At 36.4% G+C, this 24,556-nt stretch overlaps 4 protein-coding genes across 6 annotated transcripts; 1 reads left to right on the top strand and 3 right to left on the bottom strand.

The window, feature by feature from the left end:
- Positions 1-1,776: 1,776 nt before the first annotated feature.
- Positions 1,777-5,938, bottom strand: arpp19b (cAMP-regulated phosphoprotein 19b). 3 transcript variants are annotated; one of them, XM_048157904.1, is made up of 3 exons: positions 5,731-5,938; positions 5,146-5,268; positions 1,777-2,588 (listed from the first exon to the last, which is right to left on the bottom strand). In XM_048157904.1, the coding sequence occupies exons 1-3, from the start codon at positions 5,767-5,769 to the stop codon at positions 2,418-2,420; spliced, it is 333 nt and encodes a 110-aa protein (XP_048013861.1). In that variant the 5' UTR covers positions 5,770-5,938; the 3' UTR covers positions 1,777-2,417. The 3 variants fall into 3 exon arrangements, with proteins under 3 accessions (XP_048013861.1, XP_048013862.1, XP_048013863.1); XM_048157905.1 differs by having other exon boundaries at positions 5,708-5,932; XM_048157906.1 differs by lacking the exon at positions 5,731-5,938 and adding an exon at positions 5,682-5,705.
- Positions 5,939-6,564: 626 nt separating this feature from the next.
- Positions 6,565-10,143, bottom strand: bet1l (Bet1 golgi vesicular membrane trafficking protein-like). Its single transcript, XM_048157907.1, has 4 exons — positions 9,876-10,143; positions 7,703-7,788; positions 7,228-7,284; positions 6,565-7,135 (listed from the first exon to the last, which is right to left on the bottom strand). The coding sequence occupies exons 1-4, from the start codon at positions 9,895-9,897 to the stop codon at positions 6,968-6,970; spliced, it is 333 nt and encodes a 110-aa protein (XP_048013864.1). The 5' UTR covers positions 9,898-10,143; the 3' UTR covers positions 6,565-6,967.
- Positions 10,144-10,162: 19 nt separating this feature from the next.
- kcnj11l (potassium inwardly rectifying channel subfamily J member 11, like) lies at positions 10,163-15,841 on the top strand. The gene is made up of 6 exons (XM_048157884.1): positions 10,163-10,294; positions 11,443-11,634; positions 11,721-11,957; positions 12,059-12,328; positions 12,858-13,065; positions 14,172-15,841. The coding sequence occupies exons 2-6, from the start codon at positions 11,476-11,478 to the stop codon at positions 14,597-14,599; spliced, it is 1,302 nt and encodes a 433-aa protein (XP_048013841.1). The 5' UTR covers positions 10,163-10,294; positions 11,443-11,475; the 3' UTR covers positions 14,600-15,841.
- A 3,699-nt stretch (positions 15,842-19,540) lies between these two features.
- On the bottom strand, positions 19,541-24,509 carry LOC125246834 (CD59 molecule (CD59 blood group)). The gene is made up of 4 exons (XM_048157909.1): positions 23,851-24,509; positions 23,628-23,713; positions 23,403-23,543; positions 19,541-20,056 (listed from the first exon to the last, which is right to left on the bottom strand). The coding sequence occupies exons 2-4, from the start codon at positions 23,686-23,688 to the stop codon at positions 19,851-19,853; spliced, it is 408 nt and encodes a 135-aa protein (XP_048013866.1). The 5' UTR covers positions 23,689-23,713; positions 23,851-24,509; the 3' UTR covers positions 19,541-19,850.
- Between the last annotated feature and the right edge of the window lie 47 nt (positions 24,510-24,556).

Consider the following 24,556-nt stretch of genomic DNA (forward strand, 5'->3'; position numbering starts at 1 on the left):
CGTGGCAATGAGAGACGTGGAAACAGTGCCGCCTTGTGGCGATTGTGTGTTACTGCAGCCCGCTAAGGAAAAGGTATTAAAACAGTTAATACTCAAAATGTGAGCTGGTTATTTGTATATCCATGTCTTCTCTGCTGTTGAAATAAGCTGTTTGATCATAATCTTGGCTTTGGAAATATTATAAACGCTCGAATAAAAATATTAATAAATAAAAAAGTCACCGTGGCAATGACAGACGTGGAAACAGTGTCGCCTTGTGGCGATTGTGTGTTACTGCAGCCCGCTAAGGAAATTGTATTAAAACAAATTAATACTCAAAATGTGAGCTGGTTATTTGTATATGCACGTATTCTCTGCTGTTAAAATAAGATTTTTGTTCATAATCTTGGCTTTGGCAATATTATAAACGCTCGAATAAAAATATTAATCAATAAAAAAGTCACCGTGGCGATGACAGACGTGGAAACAGTGTCGCCTTGTGGCGATTGTGTGTTACTGCATTCCGCTATGGAAAAGGTATTAAAACAATTCATATTCAAAATGTGAGCTGGTTATTTGTATATCCACGTATTCTCTGCTGTTAAAATAAGCTGTTTGATCATAATCTTGTCTTTGGAAATATTATAAACGCTCGAATAAAAATATTAATAAATAAAAAAAGTCACCGTGGCGATGACAGACGTGGAAACAGTGTCGCCTTGTGGCGATTGTGTGTTACTGCATTCCGCTATGGAAAAGGTATTAAAACAATTCATATTCAAAATGTGAGCTGGTTATTTGTATATCCACGTATTCTCTGCTGTTAAAATAAGCTGTTTGATCATAATCTTGTCTTTGGAAATATTATAAACGCTCGAATAAAAATATTAATAAATAAAAAAAGTCACCGTGGCGATGACAGACGTGGAAACAGTGTCGCCTTGTGGCGATTGTGGATTATTGCAGCCCGCTAAGGAAATTGTATTAAAACAAGTTAATACTCAAAATGTGAGCTGGTTATTTTTATATCCACGTATTCTCTGCTGTTAAAATAAGATGTTTGATCATAATCTTGTCTTTGGAAATATTATAAACGCTCGAATAAAAATATTAATAAATAAAAAAAGTCACCGTGGCGATGACAGACGTGGAAACAGTGTCGTCTTGTGGCTATTGTGTGTTACTGCAGCCCGCTAAGGAAATTGTATTAAAACAAATTAATACTCAAAATGTGAGCTGGTTATTTGTATATCCATGTCTTCTCTGCTGTTAAAATAAGATTTTTGTTCATAATCTTGGCTTTGGCAATATTATAAACGCTCGAATAAAAATATTAATAAATAAAAAGAGTCGCCGTAGCGATGACAGACGTGGAAACAGTGCCGCCATGTGGCGATTGTGAGTTACTGCACCCCGTCCAGATATACAAAGGCAGAAAAACAACGTAAAATTCAAATGTAAGCTAGTTGTATTTCTTGAACATTCTGTATGAAAACCGTTCAAGCTAAATAAAGCATTAGTTAATTATATATTAACTAAGATATGGATAAAATTAAAAAGAAACAACCCCTGAGCACATTAACTTTAATAATCCTTTCTTTAAATTTATTAATCAAGGTTTGACTAGACCTAGTTAAACAAGCCACTTTGCTAAGAGTGTATTGTCAAAAAGTGCTTGTGGCTCCATTAAATTAGTATAGGTATTTAAAATACATTTTATTTCTGTTATTTTAACAGCAATTCTACTGCCTTTAAAAGACAAGAAATACTGCAGAGTTCAGAAACAACTACTTGGTCTCAAAGCACATGTGCAAAACTATTTTATTTACAAAACAAATGGCACAGTTGTGACAGTAAACGTTTGTACAGCTCAGATAAATCGTTTCAGTTGTTCTGGCAACACAACCTAGACGAGTCAGTGAAGAGGTCAACGCTCCTCAGTGTGGGGGAACTGACAGTTTTAAGGCCATTTTCATAATCAACAGGTAGGAGGCAAACAGCAGATCTCAACGAACGAACTTCAAACAGCTAACGTCTACGAGGCCTTTTCTTTCTTCCAACAGGCACAGTTTTGGCAGAAGAGGTGGATGTGATTATTTCAAGTCCAGTCCATATCCATTCATGCAGGTCTTTTTTCAAGACATGCACAAAAAACAAAAGTGGTTGAAAAGACGGAAAAAGTGTAAAACCCTAAAATAATGCTGACCTGACTCAATCGGTCAGATTACCATGTTTAAACCTTGGCATTGATGCAATACATTTAACTGTAAGGTTAAATCCAAGTGCGCTGGTAGCAGCAATCTACACATTTCCTTATCAAAACATTATATTGAGAGCGTTTCTACAGCCGAAGACAAAAAGAGTAAGAAAAGACAGCAAAAGAAAGACAAAATGATGGTTGAGGGAACATAATGGAGATGGAGAGAGCAGGAATGGCATCAGACGGCGAGTTTGCTGGCCACCAGAGACTGTTTCCGCTGAGGAAGGTCCTGAGGGGTGGGAATGTGGTCTCCGGTGATCTCTTCCTTCTCCGCCGCTGCAGTCGGGAGCTGCTTGTTCTTCATCTTGGCTTTGGCCATGTTATAGTCACCGGAGTCAAAGTATTTTTGCTGCAAGGAAAAAAAACAATGTCCATTATTAGCAATCAATAGATTGAATTCTGCCAATATTAAAGGAATAGTTCACCCAAAAATGAAAATTCAGTCATCATTTACTCTCAAGTTGTTCCAAACCTGTAAGACCTTCGCTCATCTTTGTAACACAACTGTAGATATTTTTAATAAATCTGAGAGATTTCTGTCCCTCCATAGACAGCTTTGCGACTACCACTTTGATGCTTCAAAAAGTTCATACAGAGATCGTAAAACTAATCCATATGAATTGAGCGCTTTAGTCCAAATTTTCAGAAGCGATTCGATCACTTTATATTTGGGCTGCACGATTATGACAAAAATAATAATTGTGGATTATTCCCTTGAAATTGTAATTGCGATTTTTAAATTACAGTTATCACAATTATTTTTGAGTCATGTTTTGAATAGCTTTATACAATTGTTTGAAGCAACTGAATGCCATATTTTTATATTAAAATAAAAAACAAACTGAAAACACTCTTCCCGTTTGTTTTTTCTTCTTTATTGCTTTTCTATAGCATTAAGCCTCAAACATCAACTGTACCTTGGTTTGGTTTATTCTTTAAATAATAAAAAAAATAAATAAACACATGGGCCATTTTTCTGGTTGCATCTGCACCGCCAGTAGGAACTCTGAAGTGATGTAAACCGCGCCTGTTGTTGTGACTTTTATTTTGACGGCGCTGAGAATAGTTCAGACTAGGGCTGGGTATTTACACAATTTTCACGATTCGATTCGATTACAATTTCAATTCAATATCGATTATTTTGGATGTAGTATTTCAGTTACAGTACATAGCAAATTTTCTAGAGGAAAATGATTTTTTTCTAGAGGAAAAAAAAAAAAAAAAAATCAACTAATGCTGTAAACTTCACATGGGAGTCAGTTGGTATTACTATAATATTGAAGGTTAAATTAACATTTATATACAAACACTTAAATTACACTCAATTATGTTTTTATTTTAAATAAAGTTTAGAATTACATAATCATATTTCTACTCCAATTCGTTAAACATTTAAATCGCGGCTGTCATAACTGATTTATTCAAACATGCATTGAAGAACATTAAAAATTATAATGAATAGTCTAACGGTGCATATATTTATCAGAATGCTGCTCTCTAGAGTTCATTTTTCTAGCTAACTAATGAGTTTATGGTCACTGAATATGATTTTCCGAGGTAAATATGATGTCATGTGACATTGTTTACAAGCTGTTTTATTGACGTATTTCCGAGGTTGAAACACTCATTGAGCGATTACAAGAGACATGATACGGATTTCAATAAGTTGTACTGTATCTTTTAACATACCTTCAGATGTTCATTCATGTTCATTTTGTTCTGTAACTGATATTAAAGAGAGGATGTTCTCATGCGCTCCGTTCTGCTGCTTCTCTTGAACTGAGGTGCTAAAGCGATCTGTCACGTCACATTAAACAGCACCAAAACGGTATTTATTTTTTGAATCTCATAATAAGATGGACGTCATTTGAAATCTGAGACTTTGCTTCATATCAAAAGTAACAAAGCACAAAGATGGGAGGTGCTACATGTTCTGTTCATTCATCCACTGAAAACAGACTAGACTAATCGATTCTTGGGATTTAAGAATTGGTATCGGTTTGCAAAAATGAGAATAGATTAAAATTGAGAAATCTACATTTTTTACCCAGCCTTAGTTCAGACAGATCCTGAGCACACATTGCTCACATTCTCCGTCTTCATTAGTTTACGATCTGTTTAACAGTCCTGTCTAATACGTTATTAGATAGAACTGTTAGACAAAGAAAGTAGACAGTATAGCGTTTGCTGTGTGGTTGACGCCCAATGTCGCTTGCTGAGCATAAATAATCATGTTTCACTTGGTCAAAGTCACGCTGGATTTTCTCCTTCGCATACTGTTCAAAGGTCCATCTATCACTGTTTTGTAGAGTTAGTTCGTGGAGTAAATACATAGGCTGTGTACACAGCTTTTTAAAAATGACGGTGCTGCTGTTTCACATGCGTTAGTAATTGCGCCTTTAAACGATTACGGAATCGTGTCAGATTTAATTCAGGCTTTTATTTCATATATAAACAATAATCAACTGGTACATCAGTTGTGGTTAACAGAAGCTCAAACATGTTCGCTTGATGCCTGCGAACCAATGAGGTTTGTTCTCTCGCATCAAGCAAGTACGGTTGAACTGTTGATGTTCGCTGATCAAGGATTATATATGAATAAAAGCCTAAATTAAATCTGTTCATCATATAAAGTAGGGCTGCACAATTAATCGAATTATCGTTCATTATATAAAGCAATGGAGTCTCTTCAGAAAATTTGGACTGAACCGCTCAATTCATACGGATTAGTTTAGCTGTCAATGAAGGGACAGAAAGCTTTCAGATTTCATCAAAAATATCTTAATTTGTGTTCTGAAGATGAATGAAGGTCTTACAGGTTTGGAACGACATGAAGGCGAGTAATTAATGACAGAATTTTCATTTTTGAACGAACTAACCTTTTAAGATCTCTTTCGAAAACTTACCCCCTTTTGTAGTCTTTTTCGTAACAGATCTGACCCACCAGGCCTTGTCCCGAGATGAGGATATCGGGCCTTCAGTTTGGCCTCCTCAGCTTTTTCTGGACTTACAACAGTGTCCTGCATCTCCTACATTAGATATGGGAACAAAATAACTTCAAACTCAATTTCATAAACCACAGGAAACAGATTGGTGAAAGTTACTTGTCAAATCAGTAAAGCTACATTAAACTAACAGCAGCATAATGATTAGTCCATTTTTCACAACTTACCTAATTATATAAAAGTTGTCATATTATATATATTATTTAAAAAAAAAAAAAAAAAAAAAAAAAAAAAAAAAAAAAAAAAAATCACACACAAATACTTGACAATTATTCTAAATACTAAAACGCTTCTACAAACACACACTAACGTTACAGTTTAAAAGACTAGTAAAACCAGTGTTGTTTTATATGGTCAAGCAGCTCTCAATTTAACACATATATTTATATATTATTATTTCAACAGTGCGTCTTTCATGACTGAATCAGCACAATCACATTGTCAGATGCGCTCGGCCTCTTACGAAACGTGTTTGAATGAGCGAACCTGCTGCTCCTCGCTGCTCGCCTCCATCTCACCGGACATCTGGACAACTTAAATGCAAAAAACAAAAGAAAACAAAACACAAAAAACGGAACACTTGGCTTTACTTCGCCCTCAGAGAGCCGTCAGGCGATATCGTTAACTGACCGTCCGCTGCTGCTGCTGTCTTGAAAATCCTAAATGTTCTTCTTCGAGAGAAACAGAGAGCGGCGCGCACACTCACTGAGAGCTGCGCCGCCGCCTGGCGGACTGGAGGAGAACAGCGGTGTTGTGTTTTCTATTATAACTTGAAATATTGAATTATTAATACGTTTACTTTAATAATAATTTATTATTTCAAATCACAAAGACACACGTACCACAACTTGAAGGTGGACAGTTTTAGAATTATATTAAAATGTTGTTTACTTGCTAGAAAAGTATGAACTATCAGTCACATGGCAGAAGGCATGTAGTAGATTGCATCCAATTGGATTGATCATGTTGAAAATGTTAGAGGCCTTAGAAATTCATGAATCAAATATAACAGTAGGTTTTATAAGGTTAAAATTCTCTTTTAGCTAGAACGTGAAAATGTTACACACAACGGATTCAAGATTTGGACAATGAATCTGAAACACTGGCCCAATAGTGTTTGAGGTTTCACGCCTATATATTGAAGATTTCCTTAATATGTTGTTTTGTGAATGATTTAATTTACACAAATAAATGTTAAGTCATTGATTTTGAGGATCAGATATGTCCAATAGTTTTAAATGGACATCATATGAGGACTTCATCTAACCTGGGTAAAAAAAAAATATATATATATATCACAAGAAAAACCACAAGGCAGCATTCGCATTAAAAATCACTTTAATTTACATAATGTTAGAAAACAACTGTTAGTTACATTTTCTTACATAATCTACAATGATAAAAATATAAAGCATGGAATTTGAAAAAATATGTTTTTAATTAATTTGAAATAATACAACAAATATTGGTCCGTGGCATGTTTCTTTCGATTATGAATAAAAATATACATTGAATAGTCCACTTTTGAGAGTGTAAACAAAGGGTTTGCTTTGAATTAAATGTGATAAATCATCCTCAGACTGCAGTTATTCTTTTTAATATTAATGAAAAGACATCTACTGTACACTTCACTGAAATCTCCTCATAATAGGATCAAACAGAGAATCCACAAAAGCTCTCATAGAACTGAGAAACCTGCTCTAAAACATCAGCAAACGACCCATTAGTTCTGGATCCGTGTCACTAGATAGTACAGCAGGAAGAAGAGCACGACCAGGCCGACGGACACGTAACACAGGATCTTTCTGTTGTCTCGGCCGGACCGTACCATTGTGGAAAACCTCTTCACGCTTCCAGTCAACAGGCCAGTCGCACTGAGAAAATTGGAGTCCTGAGTAAACAAGGATGTCAAACACATGATGAGTTACACCCATGTGCAAACACGGCACACGGAACATCAACACTTTGATAAAACACACACACCATGCCATCCAAGTAGCTATTCTGCTCCTCAGCCTCTTTGTCAATGTCGTACGCCAGCTGTGAAAGAGACCAAACACATTTAAATGCCACAACATGACCGCTTATTTTAAAATCACATTATATACAGTGTTTGGGGAAGTTACTTTTAAAAGTAATGCATTACTCCCTAAAAAAGTAACTAATTCCATTACTTTTCCCAACAAGGCTTGCTTGTTTGTTTCTTAATAACGAAAAAAAGTTATATTTTTGGCAAATGTACAGGTCCTTTCATACCAAAAGTAAAATTAATAAACTGAAGGCAAATGCAAACTGAAGGAAATGCAAAGTCAGTCAATTAATGGGAAAAAAGTAACTTGCATTACTTATCTGAAATAATGCCTTAAGTTGAAAAAAGTAATCCGAATACGTAACTTGCGTTATCCCAACACTGATTAATAAATACTGTGTGTGTGTGTGTGTATAATATCTGACTTACAGACTTGAGTCTAGAAACTTTAGTGGCCAGATTTTCTGCCATCAGCTTGTTTTCAGCATCCAGCATGTCATCCACCGCACCATGTCCTGTCAAGTCCACAAAATTCACTGTTATTAAGTCATTTTGACACAATTTACACCAATATGACTTTACAGTGCTCAGCGTAAATGAGTACACCCCCTTTGAAAAGTAACATTTTAAACAATATCCCAATGAACACAAAAACAATTCCCAAAATGTTGACAAGACTAAGTTTAATATTACATCTGTTTAACTTATAACATGAAAGTAAGGTTAATAATATAACTTAGATTACACATTTTTCAGTTTTACTCAAATTAGGGTGATGCAAAAATGAGTACACCCCACAACAAAAACTACTACATCTAGTACTTTGAATGGCCTCCATGATTTTTAATGACGGCACCAAGTCTTCTAGGAATGGAATGAACAAGTTGGCGACATTTTGCAACATCTATCTTTTTCCATTCTTCAAGAATGAGCTCTTTTAGGGATGGAGAGTGATGCTCAACTTGTCTCTTCAGAATTCCCCATAGGTGTTCAATTGGGTTCAGATCAGGAGCCACTGAATCACTTTCACACTGTTCTTCTTCAGAAATCCAACAGTGGCCTTAGATGTGTGTTTAGGATCATTGTCATGTTGGAAATGTGCACGGAGTAATGGTAGCATGTTCTCTTTCAGTATAGAGCAGTACATCTGTGAATTCATGATGCCATCAATGAAATGCAGCTCCCCGACACCAGCAGCACTCATGCAGCCCCACATAAGGACACTGCCACCACCATGTTTCACTGTAGGCACCATGCATTTTTCTTTGTATTCCTCACCTTTGCGACGCCATACAGTTTTGAAGCCATCAGTTCCAAAAACATTTATCTTGGTCTCATCACTCCAGAGTATAGCGTCCCAGTAGTCTTCATCTTTGTCAGCATGGGCCCTGCAAACTCTAGGCGGGCTTTTTTGTGCCTGGGCTTTAGGAGAGGCTTCTTTTGTGGACGGTACCCATGCACGTTCCTCTGCAGTGTACGCCGTATTGTGTCACGGGAAATAGTCACACCAGTTTGGCTTTACTTGGATAAAGTTGGTTTTATATTCGCACATTCGGACATCCGTATTCAATAGCCTTGTTAATCACACTACATTGGACATTCACAAGTAAATATGCCATTAAAACAATACTTGCCTATTTTGATCGACTGTGAAAAATGTTGTAAGTTGACAATCGTTGGTTGTCAATATCATGTTGCTGCTTAAAATTCGCAAACATTAATTTATTGCACATTTATTGGAAAGTCTGAATTTATCAGAAGTCCGAATGTGCGAATATAAAACCAACTTTACCTAAGTTTTGGCTTTCTACTTCTTTAGATAACTGCAGTGAACTTGCATGCCGATTTTCTTCAACCCTTCTCATCAGAAGACGCTCCTGTCGAGGTGTTAACTTCCGTGGATGACCTGGACGTCTCTGTGAGATGGTTGCAGTTTCATCTTTTTAAAATTTTTGTACCACTTTTGCTACAGTATTCTGACTGATAAGTAAAGCTTTGCTGATCTTCTTGTAGCCTTCACCTTTCTAAACAAATTATTTTCTTTCTCAGGTCTTGTGACATTTCTCTTCCATGTGGTGCCATTGCTGACAGCGTGAAATGGGTTTTAACACCCTTTTATAGTCAACTGTCTGATAATGAATAACCTATGGTTGAATTCTTGTTAAATTAGATATTTGTAGTCTAAAATGTAGCTTTGCTCCAGAGACTTTCAGTGAAATGTACTATTTTTGCATCACCCTAATTTGAGTAAAACTGAAAATTTTGTTCTCCAAGTTATATTATTAACCTTACTTTCACGTTATAAGTTAAACAGATGTTATATTAAACTTAGTCTGGTCAACATTTTGGAAATTGTTTTTGTGTTCATTGAGATATTGTTTAAAATGTTACTTTTCAAAGGGGGTGTACTCATTTACGCTGAGCACTGTATATCTGACCACTTTCAGATTCAAGTTTACCTTTACTGTCAACATCAACAATAAACGTTGTTTTTAGGCCAGAGAAGCATCATAAAATTAAAATATTCTGAGGATATACCAATAAAATAGTCGAAATGAAACTATAACTGTATATTAAAAGAAAACTGCTACGTGTCACTAACCTCGATTCCAGGGATCAGCCATTTTTAAAGAGCTAATCAGCTAACAACGCCCAAAAACACTCCAAAACACCTCGAACACCAACAAAAACTACTCGTTTTAACTGTAAACGATGTCTAAAACAAATACCAACACATATGAGTTCACTAAAATGGTTGACAACTGTAAAACAGCGTACAGTTATCAAGAAGCGAGCCGCCGAGCAGCGCAGCGTTCACTGTAGAGCAGCAGTCGCGAGAGGATTGTGGGATATGTTTGTCCGCCAGTCATTCAATTTTCTATCATAAGGACTCTGTCTGATTGCATAAGCTTCCTAGCCTGCCATCTGCTTGCGTTTGTTTTCTTTAAACATTTTGTTCGGTTAATATTAGTTTTTAAACGACGTCGATATGAAATAAACAGTGCTGTTATTGTTGTGCAGGTAAGCATCTTTATGTTATAATAATGCATAACATTGATTATGCTATCATTATAACGACGAATCGCAAAATACCAAAACAACGATTTCATAATTACATCCGATAATATTTGCATGTCTTAACTGTTCGTGTGCGTTTTTGTAATGAAGATGCATTAAATTAAATAGCCTATATAATATATATCTAATCAAGTAGATGTAGTCCCAGATACACAACATAAAGCGGGAAAGCTTGAGATTTTTAAATATAATTAACTGTTATATTGTTGATGTTTTAATAGAAGTGAGATTTGTGAGATTTCAGAGCTTGTGTTGAATGATAACAAACACCACTGTCCTCTGAATCCTCTTAATGTACGATCTTTATATATTTATACTGAATACAGTGCACTACATGGATTTAATATGCATTTAAATAAGGGGTTTAAATTAGGGAAATATGCGAAGATTAATCGCAATTATTCCAAGCACAAACCTTTTTAAAATTCATGTAAAGGTTTCGGTTAAACTTACTTAAATGCTATAATTACATATAAATGATAATACGACTATTTATACAATATAATTGTAGTGAAATTGTATTATAGTTATTTTTTTTATGGAATTATAAAATAATGCAAAATCATTTTCAGACGTTTGGAGCCGACTAATTCATGTAATCTCTTACACACACACACACACACAAATAATAATAATAATAGTAAAAGAAAAATAATAATGTCATAGTTTATCGTTAAGTATTTGCATTTATTATTTCCAAAATGTATTTAATTAAATTTATAATTATCAGTATAGTGTTAAACTAAGTGAAAATTAAATGTAAATATGAACATGGTTCAATTCAAAATGGCTAGCTGTGGAACAAGCAAGATTCATTTAGTTAAAATGTATGAGATATGTTTTACATTATCATAAATAGGATTTATTGATGATAAATATAGAAACCTGATTATTGTGCATTTAAAACACATTCGGTGACATTAGTATTATTACATAAATCTCCTTCTTGTTTCATTTATGCATGACTGACAAATTATGCATCATGTCAAGTTCTTGAAAATTTAATATTATTATTTTTTTAATGTGTTAAATAGTCAAACCCTTAGTGCCAATGTATATTTAAATTTAATTTAATTTGTTTCTTTATGTAGCGTGGAGCACCAATCAGCCACCAATTTGTCATAATGTTGGCCCGTAAAGGCCTTTTACCTGATGGGTTCCTGTTAACACGACTCGCTGAGGATGCCGCACAACCCAGTCGCATCCGGCCAAAGTCACAGAGGGCGCGTTTCATCACCAAGAATGGCTCGTGTAATGTTGCCCACAAGAATATACGAGAACAGGTGTGATGCACAAATCAACTCTCAATTCACTTACATATTGTTGTATAACATGTTATTAGACAACAGATGCAATTATTGCTTCTCAGGGCCGGTTTCTCCAAGATGTTTTCACCACCATGGTGGACCTGAAATGGCAGCATTCCCTCCTCATCTTCACTTCGGCATTCCTCTGCTCCTGGATGCTCTTTGCCATGGTGTGGTGGCTCTTGGCGTTCGCTCACGGTGATCTGGAGCCACGAGATCCCAATGAGCCCGGACCTGTGCCGTGTGTCACTTCCATTCACTCCTTTACATCTGCTTTTCTGTTCTCCATTGAAGTGCAGGTAACTGACCTTATCTAGAACAGTGTCAGCTGAGCTTAGTGCACCTAAATTGAGGTTAAAAGGTTTGTAAGATCATAAAAAACATGTTTCCGTAATGTCAGGTCACTATTGGTTTCGGAGGACGGATGGTGACGGAAGAATGTCCGCTGGCCATCATTGTCCTCATCATCCAGAACATTCTGGGCCTGATCATCAACGCCATCATGCTGGGCTGTGTGTTCATGAAGACGGCTCAAGCCAACCGGCGAGCAGAAACCCTCATCTTCTCGCGGAACGCAGTCATTGCGCCGCGGAACGGCAGACCGACGTTTATGTTCCGCGTCGGGGATCTGAGGAAGAGCATGATCATCTCGGCCACCATTCAGCTGCAGGTGACACATATCTTCTACTCTCTTCAAAATAAAGGTTCTTTATTGGGTTTTTGATGAAAACCTTTAACATCCATGAAACCTTTCCATTGAAAAGAAGGTTCTTTATAGTGGGAAAAGGTACTTAGATTATTAAAATGTTCTTCACACTAAGACAAAATGGTCCTTTTAGAGGGACAGTTCACCTAAAAATGAAAATTCTGTCATCATTTACTCACCCTCAAGTTGTTCCAAACCTGTATGAATTTCTTTCTTCTTTTGAACACAAAAGAAGATATTTTGAAGAATGTTGGTAACCAAATAGTTGATGGACCCCACTGACTTCATAGTATTTTTTATTAGATTTTTTTCCATACAATGTAAGTCAATGGGGTCCATCAACTGTTTGGTTACCAACATTCTTCAAAATATCTTCTTTTGCGTTCAGCAACAGAATTTTCATTTTTTGGGTGAACTATCCCTTCGGAGGCATAATTTCTGTCCAGAACATCTTGACTTGAATTCCACCCTAATCTTGACTTCTGTTCCTCAGGTGATTCGGCGGACAGTGACAGCGGAGGGTGAGGTGATTCCTGTTTGTCAGCTAGATATCCAGGTGGAAAACCCTCTCAGGAGCAATGGCATATTCCTCGTCTCTCCACTTATAATCAGTCACACTATTGACAGAGGAAGTCCGCTGTATGAGGTCTCGGCGCAGTCGCTGGCTACAGAAGACCTGGAGATCATTGTTATTTTGGAAGGTGAATGGAGTGCATTTCTTTTTAATGTCTTTATCTTAAAATATGTTTCTAAGGTACGTTTATAAAAGCTACTTAAAGGGATAGTTCACCCAAAAATGAAAATTATCCCATGATTTATTCACCCTCAAGCCATCCTAAGTGTATATGACCATCTTCTTTCAGACGAACACAATCAGAGATATATTTAAAAATATTCTTTTTCCTCCAAGCTTTATAATGGATGTGTTTTGAAGCCGTCCAAAAATGCATCCATCCATCATAAAAGTAATCCATACGGCTCCAGGGGGTTAATAAAGGCCTTCTGAAGCAAAGCACTGGCTTTTTGTAAGAAAAATATCCATATTTAAAACTAACTAGCTTCCTCCAGGCGACCGTAAACATACACATGCGCAAGCCGACTTACGGCAAATGAGTACAAATAGGGCTGTGCAACAAACTCAAGCTCCTCTTCTCTTATATCGAAATCCTCTGACATTTCTCTTTAAAAATGATCTTTTAGACTTCTAACTCGTGACTGGTGTTTTGCTTTGCTCTATCCTCTGCGCTTCCACGTTCGTCATTACGTCATGCGTCGGGTCAGAGGTCACTCTTCCACTGCAAATCGATGTGTACGGCCGTCTGCCGGAAACTACGTATTATAGATAATAGAGTTTTAAATATGGATATTTTTCTTACAAAAACCCATCGCTTCACTTCAGAAGACCTGTATTAACCCGTATGGATTACTTTTATGATGGATGGATGCATTTTTGGGGGGGTTCAAAACAAGGCCCCCATTCACTACCATTATAAAGTTGGGAAGAGCAAGAGTATATCTGTGATTGTGTTCGTCTGAACGAAGATGGTCATATACACCTAGGATGGCTTGAGAGTGAGTAAATCATGGGATAATTTTCATTTTTGGGTGAACTATCTCTTTAAACTTCCTTATTGGCCCAAGGCCTAAGCCAGTAAAACCAATAAATTGAAAACTCCAAACTAAAATGAGCAATGAAAGAGTGAAAACCAACACTAAATTGAAAAGACAAACTGATGATATCTTATAAGGTTGCTGCCTATATAGCTCACTAGTTTTTGAAACAGAGCCGATGTGTCTGTCCTACCAGGTGTTGTGGAGACCACCGGCATCACAATGCAGGCCCGCACATCCTACACCCCAGAGGAGATCTTGTGGGGTCGGCGTTTCGTCTCCATTATGACGGAGGAGGATGCGCGCTACTCAGTCGACTACTCCAAGTTTGGGAACACAGTCCCCGTCCGGATGCCGGCCCTCAGCGCCAAAGAGCTGGATCAGACCAGGGGCGTGCAGGACAGTGGGCCCCATGAGGGTAAACCTCAGGGCTGGGGGCTGGTGAGGGCGGGACGGGGCGGGTACAGGAGGGGTGGCGGCAGGGCCTGCGATGACGCGGCAGCCAAGCCGTGGTACGTAACAACGGAGAAAGAGGAGGAGAAGAAGGGCCAAAAGAAAACGGTGAAACTTGAGGAGATAGGCAGAGAGATTGAAGAAGAGACAATGGAGGACATGAGCGATTAAAGCACAGAAAAAACTTTTTTTTTTTTTTTTTTTTTGAGCTATGGAAGTAGAAATGATCTAGCAGTTACTGGAGACATTAGTTGTCAAAATATAGCACATAGGTCTCAAATAGGTTTTATACTACACATGTTTTGTAAACTGTCAAAACATGGACAATTTAGAATTTCTTGTAGATTTTGTCCTGTTCTGCTGGCAATATGATGAATTTTAGGATTGTTTTGACAGAGAAAATGTGGTACTTGGCAGTACTAGTCAAGCCGTGGCGCCTAGTTAGGGTAGACGACATAAATAGTTTGAGAATAAAAAGAGAGGCTGTGGGGCTTAAAAGTACAGTATAGTCAATTCAAAACGTCCATAAACATGACCAAAGAGCTTACTTAATTTACACTGAATGCGTTTTTGTGTTTCACTGGGCTACTACGTATGTAAACATGCGCTATTCCAAAGTCCCTTTCAGGCAAGTCATTTCACTCGGCGGCCATCTTTGAAATGCCTCTCGTGCAGCTATTTTAGTCATGCGAGTGCAGTTCCTATCAGTGATTGGGGAACCTTCAAATTCTCTAAAGCTCTCTATTCACCAATCCTACAATTAAATTTCATATTTGAAATCACCAGTGAAATCTGACAACTGTCTCATAAATGTGTTTTTATGCTCAAATAGCGTTAAAAAAAGCTTTTTCAGGCAGGACCAATCAATGCGCATGCACAGTCGTAAGCGCGTGTCTCAAAATAAAGAGGCTGCGTCTGAAATCGCATACTCTCGAGTAGGTACTTATTTTTAATAAGTAATTACTTCACAACCGCGAAAAAAGTATGTTCTACATAGTATTAATGTGTGAAGTACGATTATAATCTGGACATACTATATTCACCGTATTGCCCTTATCACGTGACCTACGGCATCAGCTGCGTCACGTCACTGCCATCCTCTCCTGTGGCCTCATGGGATAAAGTGTCCATCGTATGCACACTTCAGAATCTTGCCGGAAGAAGATCATCCAGGTACTTTTTGCCTACTCTTTTATGAGTACTGGACATACTTTTTTGTCACATAATTTTTTTCGCCTATTATATAATAGGGAAGTATGCGATTCTTGGATGCAGCCTGTCTGTATCTATAGCTAGTGATGGCCGATTTCGAAACACTGCTTCATGAAGCTCCGAAGCTTCATGAATCTTTTTGTTTCGAATCAGTGATTCGGAGCGTGTATCAAACTGCCAAAGTCACGTGATTTTAGTAAACGAGGCTTCATTACGTCATCACTGTTTCGAAACAGTTCGAAATTTCAATGGTTCACCGATAGAGGGCGATGATAAAGTGAGCCCATGAATCATGCAGATTCACTGAGAACTATTGAACAAGTGTCTAGGGCTTTACCCTATGGTTTTACCTGATCTCCGATCAGTTTTATACAGTTGTAGATGTTTTAATTATACATTAGAATAATTAAAATGAATAATGGTAGTTATTAATCTCTTATTGGCCTGTTTAGCTTGAGCCATGGAACAGATAAACAAGCCTTTAAAATTGATAAAAGAACACAAATTATACAGACACTCTATATTTAATCTTATTAGATGATTAGTTAATTCCATTTAATTGATTTTACTTTAAATAAAACTTTTGAAATTCATTTGCACTGCTCTGCCCACTAGGGGTCACCGTGGAGACGGGTGTCAGATTGTTTCGAAGCCTCGAATCATTACGGCACATTTGATTCAGCTGCTTCAGTGTTTCATGAAGCCTCGATCTGCCCATCACTATCTATAGCAACTGGAGCTAATAACAGCAGCCGCAGTGAAGAAATGACTTTACCAATTGGCGATTTGCTCTTTTATTTATAAGTTGGGACTTATTCCACCATATTGGGCGTTGCGCTTTCTCCCCTTCATATAGTACCGATGTCATGAGAAATCGAGTCCCCCCCAGGAATCGGGTCTCCTTTAGGCCTCAAGGCAGCAATGCCTGATCAAAAGTTGTTATCGTGATGTCTTGACTAATTATATTTCACTATTGTATGTTGTTTATTACATTAAGTGCACAATCAACATGCTTGAAATATAAAATGAATGTCTATGTAATGGATATTAAAACAATCTGGAAACAGATATTAGAAGCACAAAATACATAATATAATATAAGCTAAGCTAGCAGGCTAATCAGGTAGATGTATGCTTTGCTAGTACATAAGCTAACTAAAAAAAGAAACATTAAGAATGAGAAATGATTGATTTCATAACCTATAGCTTCAGTTATACACACTAGTATATGAACCATGTAATTTAAAAGACATTAATGGTCATTATAACGCATTTTAAACTATATAAATTATAATGTGATTTTGCAGGAATTATAATCAGGTGCTAAACGGATGTGTTTGACCATTGCGTGCACGACTTTGCGTTTTTAAATGTTGACCTCCTTTATCTTGACATTGCAAAGAGACAACAGTCAAACGCCCTCTAGTGCATGTTTACATAGAAAAACAATGGAAAAGCAGCAAAGTGAAATACAAAAACGTGTTTTGTGTGGCTCAATCCGTTTTATACTCCACAGCTTTGTTTTCATTCACGTCAAATTAAATATGGCATCTACCCAGACTAAAATATATTGCTGCTGCTGTTGAAGCAAACATGAGGCAGCTGTATATGTTTTGTATATTGGGTTTTGATTCCATAAACCCGTTTAAAATATTCCAGTTCTGCCCTCCTAAAAAATCCAGCATTGCTGGTTACCAGCATAAGGTGTGTTTTGCATGCTGGGACCAGCATGGGAAGCTGGAGAGCTGGTGGAACAGCAAACCATCTCAGTTCTGCTTGGGAACAGCATGACTGTGCTAGTCCACCAGCCAGACCAGCATTATACCAGCTCTAAACAACATAAACCATCCATGGAATTCATGCTGGTTTATTCTGGATTTTTCAGCAGGGTGTTGTTTGCCTTTTTGTGTTCTCATCTTGTTTTATGAGATGTGATTGTGTTTACGTGACCTTTTTGTTTTTAATGTGGCTGTTTTTAGCTTGTAAATGTTGACATATAGTGTGTTTACATTGTGTGGCCTTGTGCAATTGTGTGTGAACTAGAGGACCTGATTGAGCACATCATGTTTGTGTCTCCCTAAGCTATTTAAATAATACATTCCGTGTTGATTTCACTGTTTACATATCAGCGAGTTAATTTATTTTGTGTATTTCATGTATTTAATAAAGTATATGACATTTTATATATCCGACTGAAGCACTTCCTGCAGGTTTCTTTACTTTTTTCGGAAAGCGGCGTGTTATATCACAGGATTAGGAGTCAACAGCTGGGCAGAGTTTACTTTTAGAGACTTTGCAGCATTTGGTAGACAGAGTGAAGCCGGCCCATCTGTGTTCAGAATGGTGGAGATTTTAAAATCGGCTGTTTCAAATCCACTCAGCAGTCTAGTACTGAATACATATTTTCCTATTTTCTTTTTACTCAGTGTTAAGGTGCATTCACGCCATGTCATAATTACGACCATCCTTGTAGAACTTGTAATTACAACGTGTAAACTTGTAATTCTTGGAGAGCTATGACTTGTACCACCTGACCACAGCAGATTTAAAGGATTAGTTCATCCAAAAATGAAAATTCTGTCATTAATTACTCACCCTCATGTCGTTCCACACCTGTAAGACCTTCGGTCATCTTCAGAACACAAATGAAGATATTTTTGATAAAATCCGATGGCTCAGTGAGGCCTGCATTGACAGCAAGATCACTTTCAGATGCTCAGAAAGCTACTAAAGACATATTTAAGACAGATCATGTGACTACAGTGGTTCAACCTTAATGTTATCAAGCGATTTGTGCGCCAAAATAACAACTTTTCAACAATATAGTGATGGGCGATTTCAAAACACTGCTTCATGAAGCTTCAAAGCTTTACATATCTTTTGTTTTGAATCTGTGGTTCGGAGCGCCAAAGTCACATGATTTCAGTAAACAAGGCTTCGTTACGTCATAAGTGTTTTTCGAAATTTCAATAGTTCACGTGACTTTGGCAGTTTGATACACACTCCGAACCACTGATTCAAAAAAAAAAGATTCATATAGCTTCATGAAGCAGTGTTTTGAAATCACCCTTCACTAGATATTTTTTTTATTTTTATTTTTTGCCACACAAAAAGTACACAGTAAAATCCCCAGAGTTAAATCAACTCTGCTCAGAGTACATTTGGTCCCTCTCTAAATAGTGTTAAAGTAACACTGAAACAGAGTTAAAGTTAATGAGATAATTAAACAATTAATAATGCTGTTCTTGTGTTTCTCTTTTCTTCAGTGATTCTGCTTGTTAACAGCAGGTGTTCATCACTAATGCACAATCATCACTTAATTAATTGCTTAATTATCCCATTAACTTTAACTCTGCTTCAGTGTTATTTTAACACTATTTAGAGAGGGACCATATGTACTCTGAGCAGAGTTGATTTAACTCTGGAGATTTTGCTGTGTATTCTCGTCACTTCATAACATTAAGGTTGAACCACTGTAGTCACATGAACTGTTTGAAATAAATTAATTAATTGTCTTGCTGTCAATGCAGGCCTCACTGAGCCTTCGGATTTTATCAAAAATATCTTAATTTGTGTTCTGAAGATGAACAAAGGTCTTACGGGTGTGGAACAACATCAGGGTGAGTAATTAATGACATAATTTTCATTTTTGCATGAACTGTCCCTTTAAGAATGATTGGTTTATGGCATATGGAGCTTTATTTGCGGTAATTACGACATGGTGTGAATCCATCTTTAGGTGCTGAATTTAAATGGCTAGATGAAGTGGAGCTGTCCGCGGTGCTGAATGGACTCTTGAACTGGAAGTTTGAAACTGGACATTTAAGCTAGTAAGGAGTAAGACAACCCTTAAAAAAACAAACATAAGTACATTCTTTAAAAATGTCTAAAACGTAGAAATTCAGAAAATCAAGGTTTTTTTAATTGGTTATTTTACTGATGTAATGGTACCACATACAAAGGTCATATATGAAAAGATCAAACATTTGCTGCATTATTTTAAAATGTCAACCAAAATAAAATGTATTTAAATAAAATTCAGAACACAATGGTATTAGAATCAAAATAGTTTACAACAAACAGTGCTTTTTCGATTTATAAGTGGTTAGTCAAAACCAAACAATCACTAAATAATGGTACATAGTAAATATATAGATATGCATAAGAGGTATGGCAACAAAAAAACCTCCGCAGAAGTTCTATTGTGAAATCATACAGTGATGGAGCAGGACCAGAGGCCGCTGAGCACCGCCAGCAGGTATAAGAATGGCGTGCTTGCAGCTGTCACTGGCCCGCTGTTACACAGGTCAGTGTTGCAACACCTGTAAGTGTATTCTGATATCGACGGGAACTGCTGGGACAGACGAGAGTTATCACAGTCTGTGTATCGAATGCACCGGCGAATGGTCTTTCCACCTGGAAAATGAGAAATGTTTTAATCAGAGAATAGAATAGAATAGAATAGAATACGCTCTTAAAAATAAAGGTTGCATCGATGGTTCCATGAACAACCTTTAAAATCCATGTAACCTTTCAGTTGCACAAAAGGTTCTTTATATTGGAAAAAGGTTCATTAGATTTTTAAAATGTTCTTCAAACTTCAAAAAATTATTCTTTTAAGAACTAATCACTAAAACTGTTCTTTGGGGAACCCAAAATGATTCTTCTATGGCAGCACTGTGAAAACTTCCTTTTGGAACCTTTATTTTTAAGAGTGTAGAATAAAGCAGAATAGAAGTTCACACTTAAAATTGTATGAACAACATTGCTTTATATTAAAAACACATTTTTCAAGCAAAACATTAAGTAAAGTCAGTTAGAATTTAAATTATTAAGCTATACAGTATATACTGGTTAAAATCTACTAATTTTGCAAGTTGGAGGTTATCCTAACTTAAGAGGTTATTTGATTTTTGATGATTTTTAAGAACATTCTTTTCAAGAATTCAAATTATACTTAGGAATTCCTGAGTAGGAACTGCTTCATCTTTAGAACAATTTAAGAAAAAAGAAAAGAGTGTTTTGTGAATGTAAAATATTCTTAACTTTATTAGTTAGAAAATAAGAAGGACATTCCGTGTTTGAAGCACTTCTTATTTTCCATTCCCTTTATGTATCAGTATTTTGTATGATTTTATTTCTTGGCCGTTTACCAACACCATTTTCAACTAAAAATGGAAAACTTTTTATGCATTATGGACATTTATTCACAAAAAAATGGTGTATTGGGGGCCTGAAAATGCAAACTTTTGAAAACAGGTTTCAAAGTGCACGTTTTTGAATACGATATCATTATTGTGTTGTGAATTTGTGGATCCGTGTGAACGAGGATCGTTTTGACAACATTGTCGTCTGTACGCAAAAAACACAAAGGAAAAAGTTTCCATTTTTAGTACATCATTGTCGTGTAAACATACGCTTAAAGACATATGGACATTTCTATTTCTAAGGGGGCATTTACAAAACACCGTTTTAAACTAAAAAACGAAAAAAAATTTATGCAGTTTTTGGTGGTTCATTTACATGACAACATTGTTCTGTGGCCTGGAAATGCAAACTTTTGAAAACGGGTTTCAAAGTGCAAGTTTTTGAAAACTATACCATTATCATTTCTGTGTAAACTACAAAAACTCGAATTTGTGAAAACGGTGACACTTCATGTGTAGTCAATATGTGCATAGTGTTTCTTTAAAAAGTGACATCAACTACTGGCCTGGCATGAATAATACAGCGATTTTAGTCGTTTTCACTGATTCATGTAAACGGAAATTACTTTTCCATTTTTAGTACATCGTTGTCGTGTTAACATACCCTTAAACTCTAAAACTAAACCTTTTACTGTTCTCTTTTATTTCTTTATTCAACTCAATTTATTTGAAGAAACAAAAAACATTTTGGTGTTAACTTTTTCTTGCAGGATTAACATCTATATGCTTTTGAAAACTAAATATCCCCAACACTTGGGCCAAAGTGTGTCTAAATCACGCCTGATTATAAAAAAGGAGAAACAAAACTAGACAGTTGTCTAAATATATACTCATGACCTTTTCAAGAAATCCAGATTTGCTTTTACCTAGTAGCAAAAGAGTTTGCTGAATCATATATATGAAGGTCCAATTATATTGTGGAAAAATAAGGTAATGAATCATGTCACCTTTGCCATGCTCCTATTCTATAAAAACTATTGTACTGTCTTAGTCGAGCGGATTCTCTGTGATTGATACAAGGTCCTCCTGGCCGTATTCTAAACCATTGTCTGGAGTCTGTCTGGTTACTGCTGAGCAGCAAGTTAGTGGAACACTAGAGACCTTATTCCCAAGTGATAGTGTTCATAAGAGACAAGACGTTGTCCGACTCAGCTGACATCGATTAGGAGATGTGCTAGAGGATAAACTGATAAGCGTCATCAGTAGACTTCCCAGATTAACTTTAAGGTGCAGTAAGCAATTTCTGAGAATCATTGTTGAACAGTATTATAAATCAACTCAAAGAAACACACCCCTCCCTTCATTGAAAAATAAAGCAAAGATGATGAACAAACGACTAGGAAGAACAAAAAATGACCATACAGTAGACAACAGTATATAGAAGCAAGAGTTCATTGTTAGTCTCTCTACAGTCTTTCTTCAAATCTCTCTCTTCCTCACTCTCTCTCCTCCCCCATCAGGAGTGGACACGCCCCCTCTTGCTGATTGGCTACAAGTGTGTTGTGGTGCTCAGTCTGATCCACTTTCAAAAGCGTTTTTCAGAAATCACTTACTGCATCTTTAAGTCAGGTGCGTAGGGCAATTTCTACCACAATGGCCAATTAATTTACGAATTAATAAGTAATATTAAGTAAGTGATTATATTTTAGAGTAATTAGTATAGTACAGTTTTTTAAATTCTTCTTTAGAGTAACTTACCCAATACTGCTCAACATCATTTGGTTAGAAGTTATTGCAAAAGTGCTTTAGAAAAGTGAAGTTAGTTAGAAAATGTATGCATGGAAATTACAATGGACACTTAGAAAATGGATAGGCTGATAGCATTTGTTAACCATGAACTGGAACTATTTACATTGCAATGGGAAAAATGGCTAATTACATAACATCCCATTGGCCTGGTTTTATTTTCAAAACTTGATACATGTTTATCTAATGTTGAATCGCAATAAACTTGTTTGTAGATTGTTTGATATTTTATATGTAATATGAAGATATTTTAAGTGACTTAAGTGTACAAGTACTTTTTGGATAATATAATAATGAAACAATAATATTTGTGTTTAAAATATATACAATGCACTAGTGTACAAGTACGCAGTAAAATCCCCAGAGTTAAATCAACTCTGCGCAGAGTACATATGGTCCCTCTCTAAATAGTGTTAAAGTAACACTGAAGCAGAGTTAAAGTTAATTAGATCATTAAGCAATTAATAAGGCTGTGGCTGAAGTCAGTTGTTGTTCTTGTGTTTCTCTTTTCTTCAGTGATTCTGCTTGTTAACAGCAGGTGTTCATCACTAATGCACAATCATCACTTAATTGTTTAATTATCTCATTAACTTTAACTCTGCTTCAGTGTTATTTTAACACTATTTAGAGAGGGACCATATGTACTCTGAGCAGAGTTGATTTAACTCTGGAGATTTTGCTGTGGGATTATTATATTATATTATATTATATTATATTATATTATATTATATTATATTATATTATAAGTGCCAAAGATTTTTTCTGTCTCAGGATGATATGTACTGCATACTAAAACTTTATCCACAAACCTTTCTCATGAAGATACAAACATGCGTCTTCGTAAGAACAAACTTGCTGCACAGTGCAATGGCCCCCAGTGTAATCCTCACACTTGTAGCATCGAAGAGACGAGCCTGCAGAGGAGAATCGCATTCCATAATGCTTAACGCCTGTTTCAAATAAAAAGCATTGAGGTCATGACCAAAGCCACACAAAAAAAAACAACCCGACAATAAGTACCATGTCCATTTAACTTACCCAAGCTAAAGGCAAACAACAGACCAACAGAAAAAGTCCAAGAGAGCACTTCATCATGAGAAAACCTTCCCGACCTAAGAGACTGATAATGAATAACAATAAACTGAAATTAAAAAGAACCAAAATGGGTGGAAATTTTATTGTGTATGTAGGCTACTTGTATGAACGCTGTAGGAAATACATCAGCAGCAGCAGAATTATATTAAATATATCACTTACCCTGCTCGAAAGTATTCAGATATCACAAACGTCCAAGCTTGTGCGTTTCAGCAAACCAAAAGCATTCCTCGTGCCACCTCTTCCCTGCTCGAGCTCTTGCCCAACCTCACCCTTGCCCTACATGAATGATGTCATTGATGGAGTTTCTCATAGATGCCAAGACAGATTAAACGCACCCAAAAAATGAGACATTATTTTTAACGGTCATTATTGTTATTATATCGTCTGTGGTGTTCCCTAGAAAACTTGTAAAATGAGAAACAATGTAGTCAGTGAGTTTTTCCTGCAATAAAAAAGCAAGCAAAATTCAATTGTTTAAAGCTCAGAAATTTGTTTGCATCTCAAAAACCATTTGCACTTCGCTTATCTTATCTTACACAGCCAGAAGAGGGTTATACTGACCTAAAATGGAGAGCATTCAGAATTTGCCTTAGTATACAGAATCTTAAAACAAAAGACCTTCACTCGATGTTTGGAACTTTAATTGAATCTAATTCTCTGTACAGCGTAACCACTGAGCACGAGAATTAAAACCCAATCCTTTCTGCTACGTTTCCCAACGCTGCAGCTGGTGGTGACAATAAGGCCTGTGTCACATTTCCCAGAGCCGTTCTGCAGTCATGGAAGCACTCAATTGAAATGTCATCTCAATGGCGCCCTTATTTTAGTCTGAATCTGAAAAGGCACAAAATACAACTGTGAATCT

The sequence above is a fragment of the Megalobrama amblycephala genome, linkage group LG15 (assembly GCF_018812025.1).
Source record: "Megalobrama amblycephala isolate DHTTF-2021 linkage group LG15, ASM1881202v1, whole genome shotgun sequence".
In the NCBI taxonomy this organism is placed as follows: domain Eukaryota; kingdom Metazoa; phylum Chordata; class Actinopteri; order Cypriniformes; family Xenocyprididae; genus Megalobrama; species Megalobrama amblycephala.

Bases quoted from the DNA above. Each gene is read 5' to 3' on its own strand.
- bet1l (XM_048157907.1), bottom strand. From the start codon at position 9,897: ATGGCTGATCCCTGGAATCGAG. The intron at 7,789-9,875 runs GTTAGTGACACG...TGGACTTGACAG, and splicing joins GGCTGATCCCTGGAATCGAG to GACATGGTGCGGTGGATGAC. The intron at 7,136-7,227 runs GTGTGTGTGTTT...TTGTTTACTCAG, and splicing joins ATAGCTACTTGGATGGCATG to GACTCCAATTTTCTCAGTGC.
- arpp19b (XM_048157904.1), bottom strand. From the start codon at position 5,769: ATGTCCGGTGAGATGGAGGCGAGCAGCGAGGAGCAGCAG. The intron at 5,269-5,730 runs GTTCGCTCATTC...TATCTAATGTAG, and splicing joins CGAGCAGCGAGGAGCAGCAG to GAGATGCAGGACACTGTTGT. The intron at 2,589-5,145 runs GTAAGTTTTCGA...TTTTCCTTGCAG, and splicing joins GAAAAAGACTACAAAAGGGG to CAAAAATACTTTGACTCCGG.
- kcnj11l (XM_048157884.1), top strand. From the start codon at position 11,476: ATGTTGGCCCGTAAAGGCCTTTTACCTGATGGGTTCCTGTTAACACGA. The intron at 11,635-11,720 runs GTGTGATGCACA...ATTGCTTCTCAG, and splicing joins ACAAGAATATACGAGAACAG to GGCCGGTTTCTCCAAGATGT. The intron at 12,329-12,857 runs GTGACACATATC...TCTGTTCCTCAG, and splicing joins CGGCCACCATTCAGCTGCAG to GTGATTCGGCGGACAGTGAC.
- LOC125246834 (XM_048157909.1), bottom strand. From the start codon at position 23,688: ATGATGAAGTGCTCTCTTGGACTTTTTCTGTTGGTCTGTTGTTTGCCT. The intron at 23,544-23,627 runs GTTAAATGGACA...TATTTGAAACAG, and splicing joins TTTGCCTTTAGCTTGGGTAA to GCGTTAAGCATTATGGAATG. The intron at 20,057-23,402 runs GTTTGTGGATAA...CTCATTTTCCAG, and splicing joins TTTGTATCTTCATGAGAAAG to GTGGAAAGACCATTCGCCGG.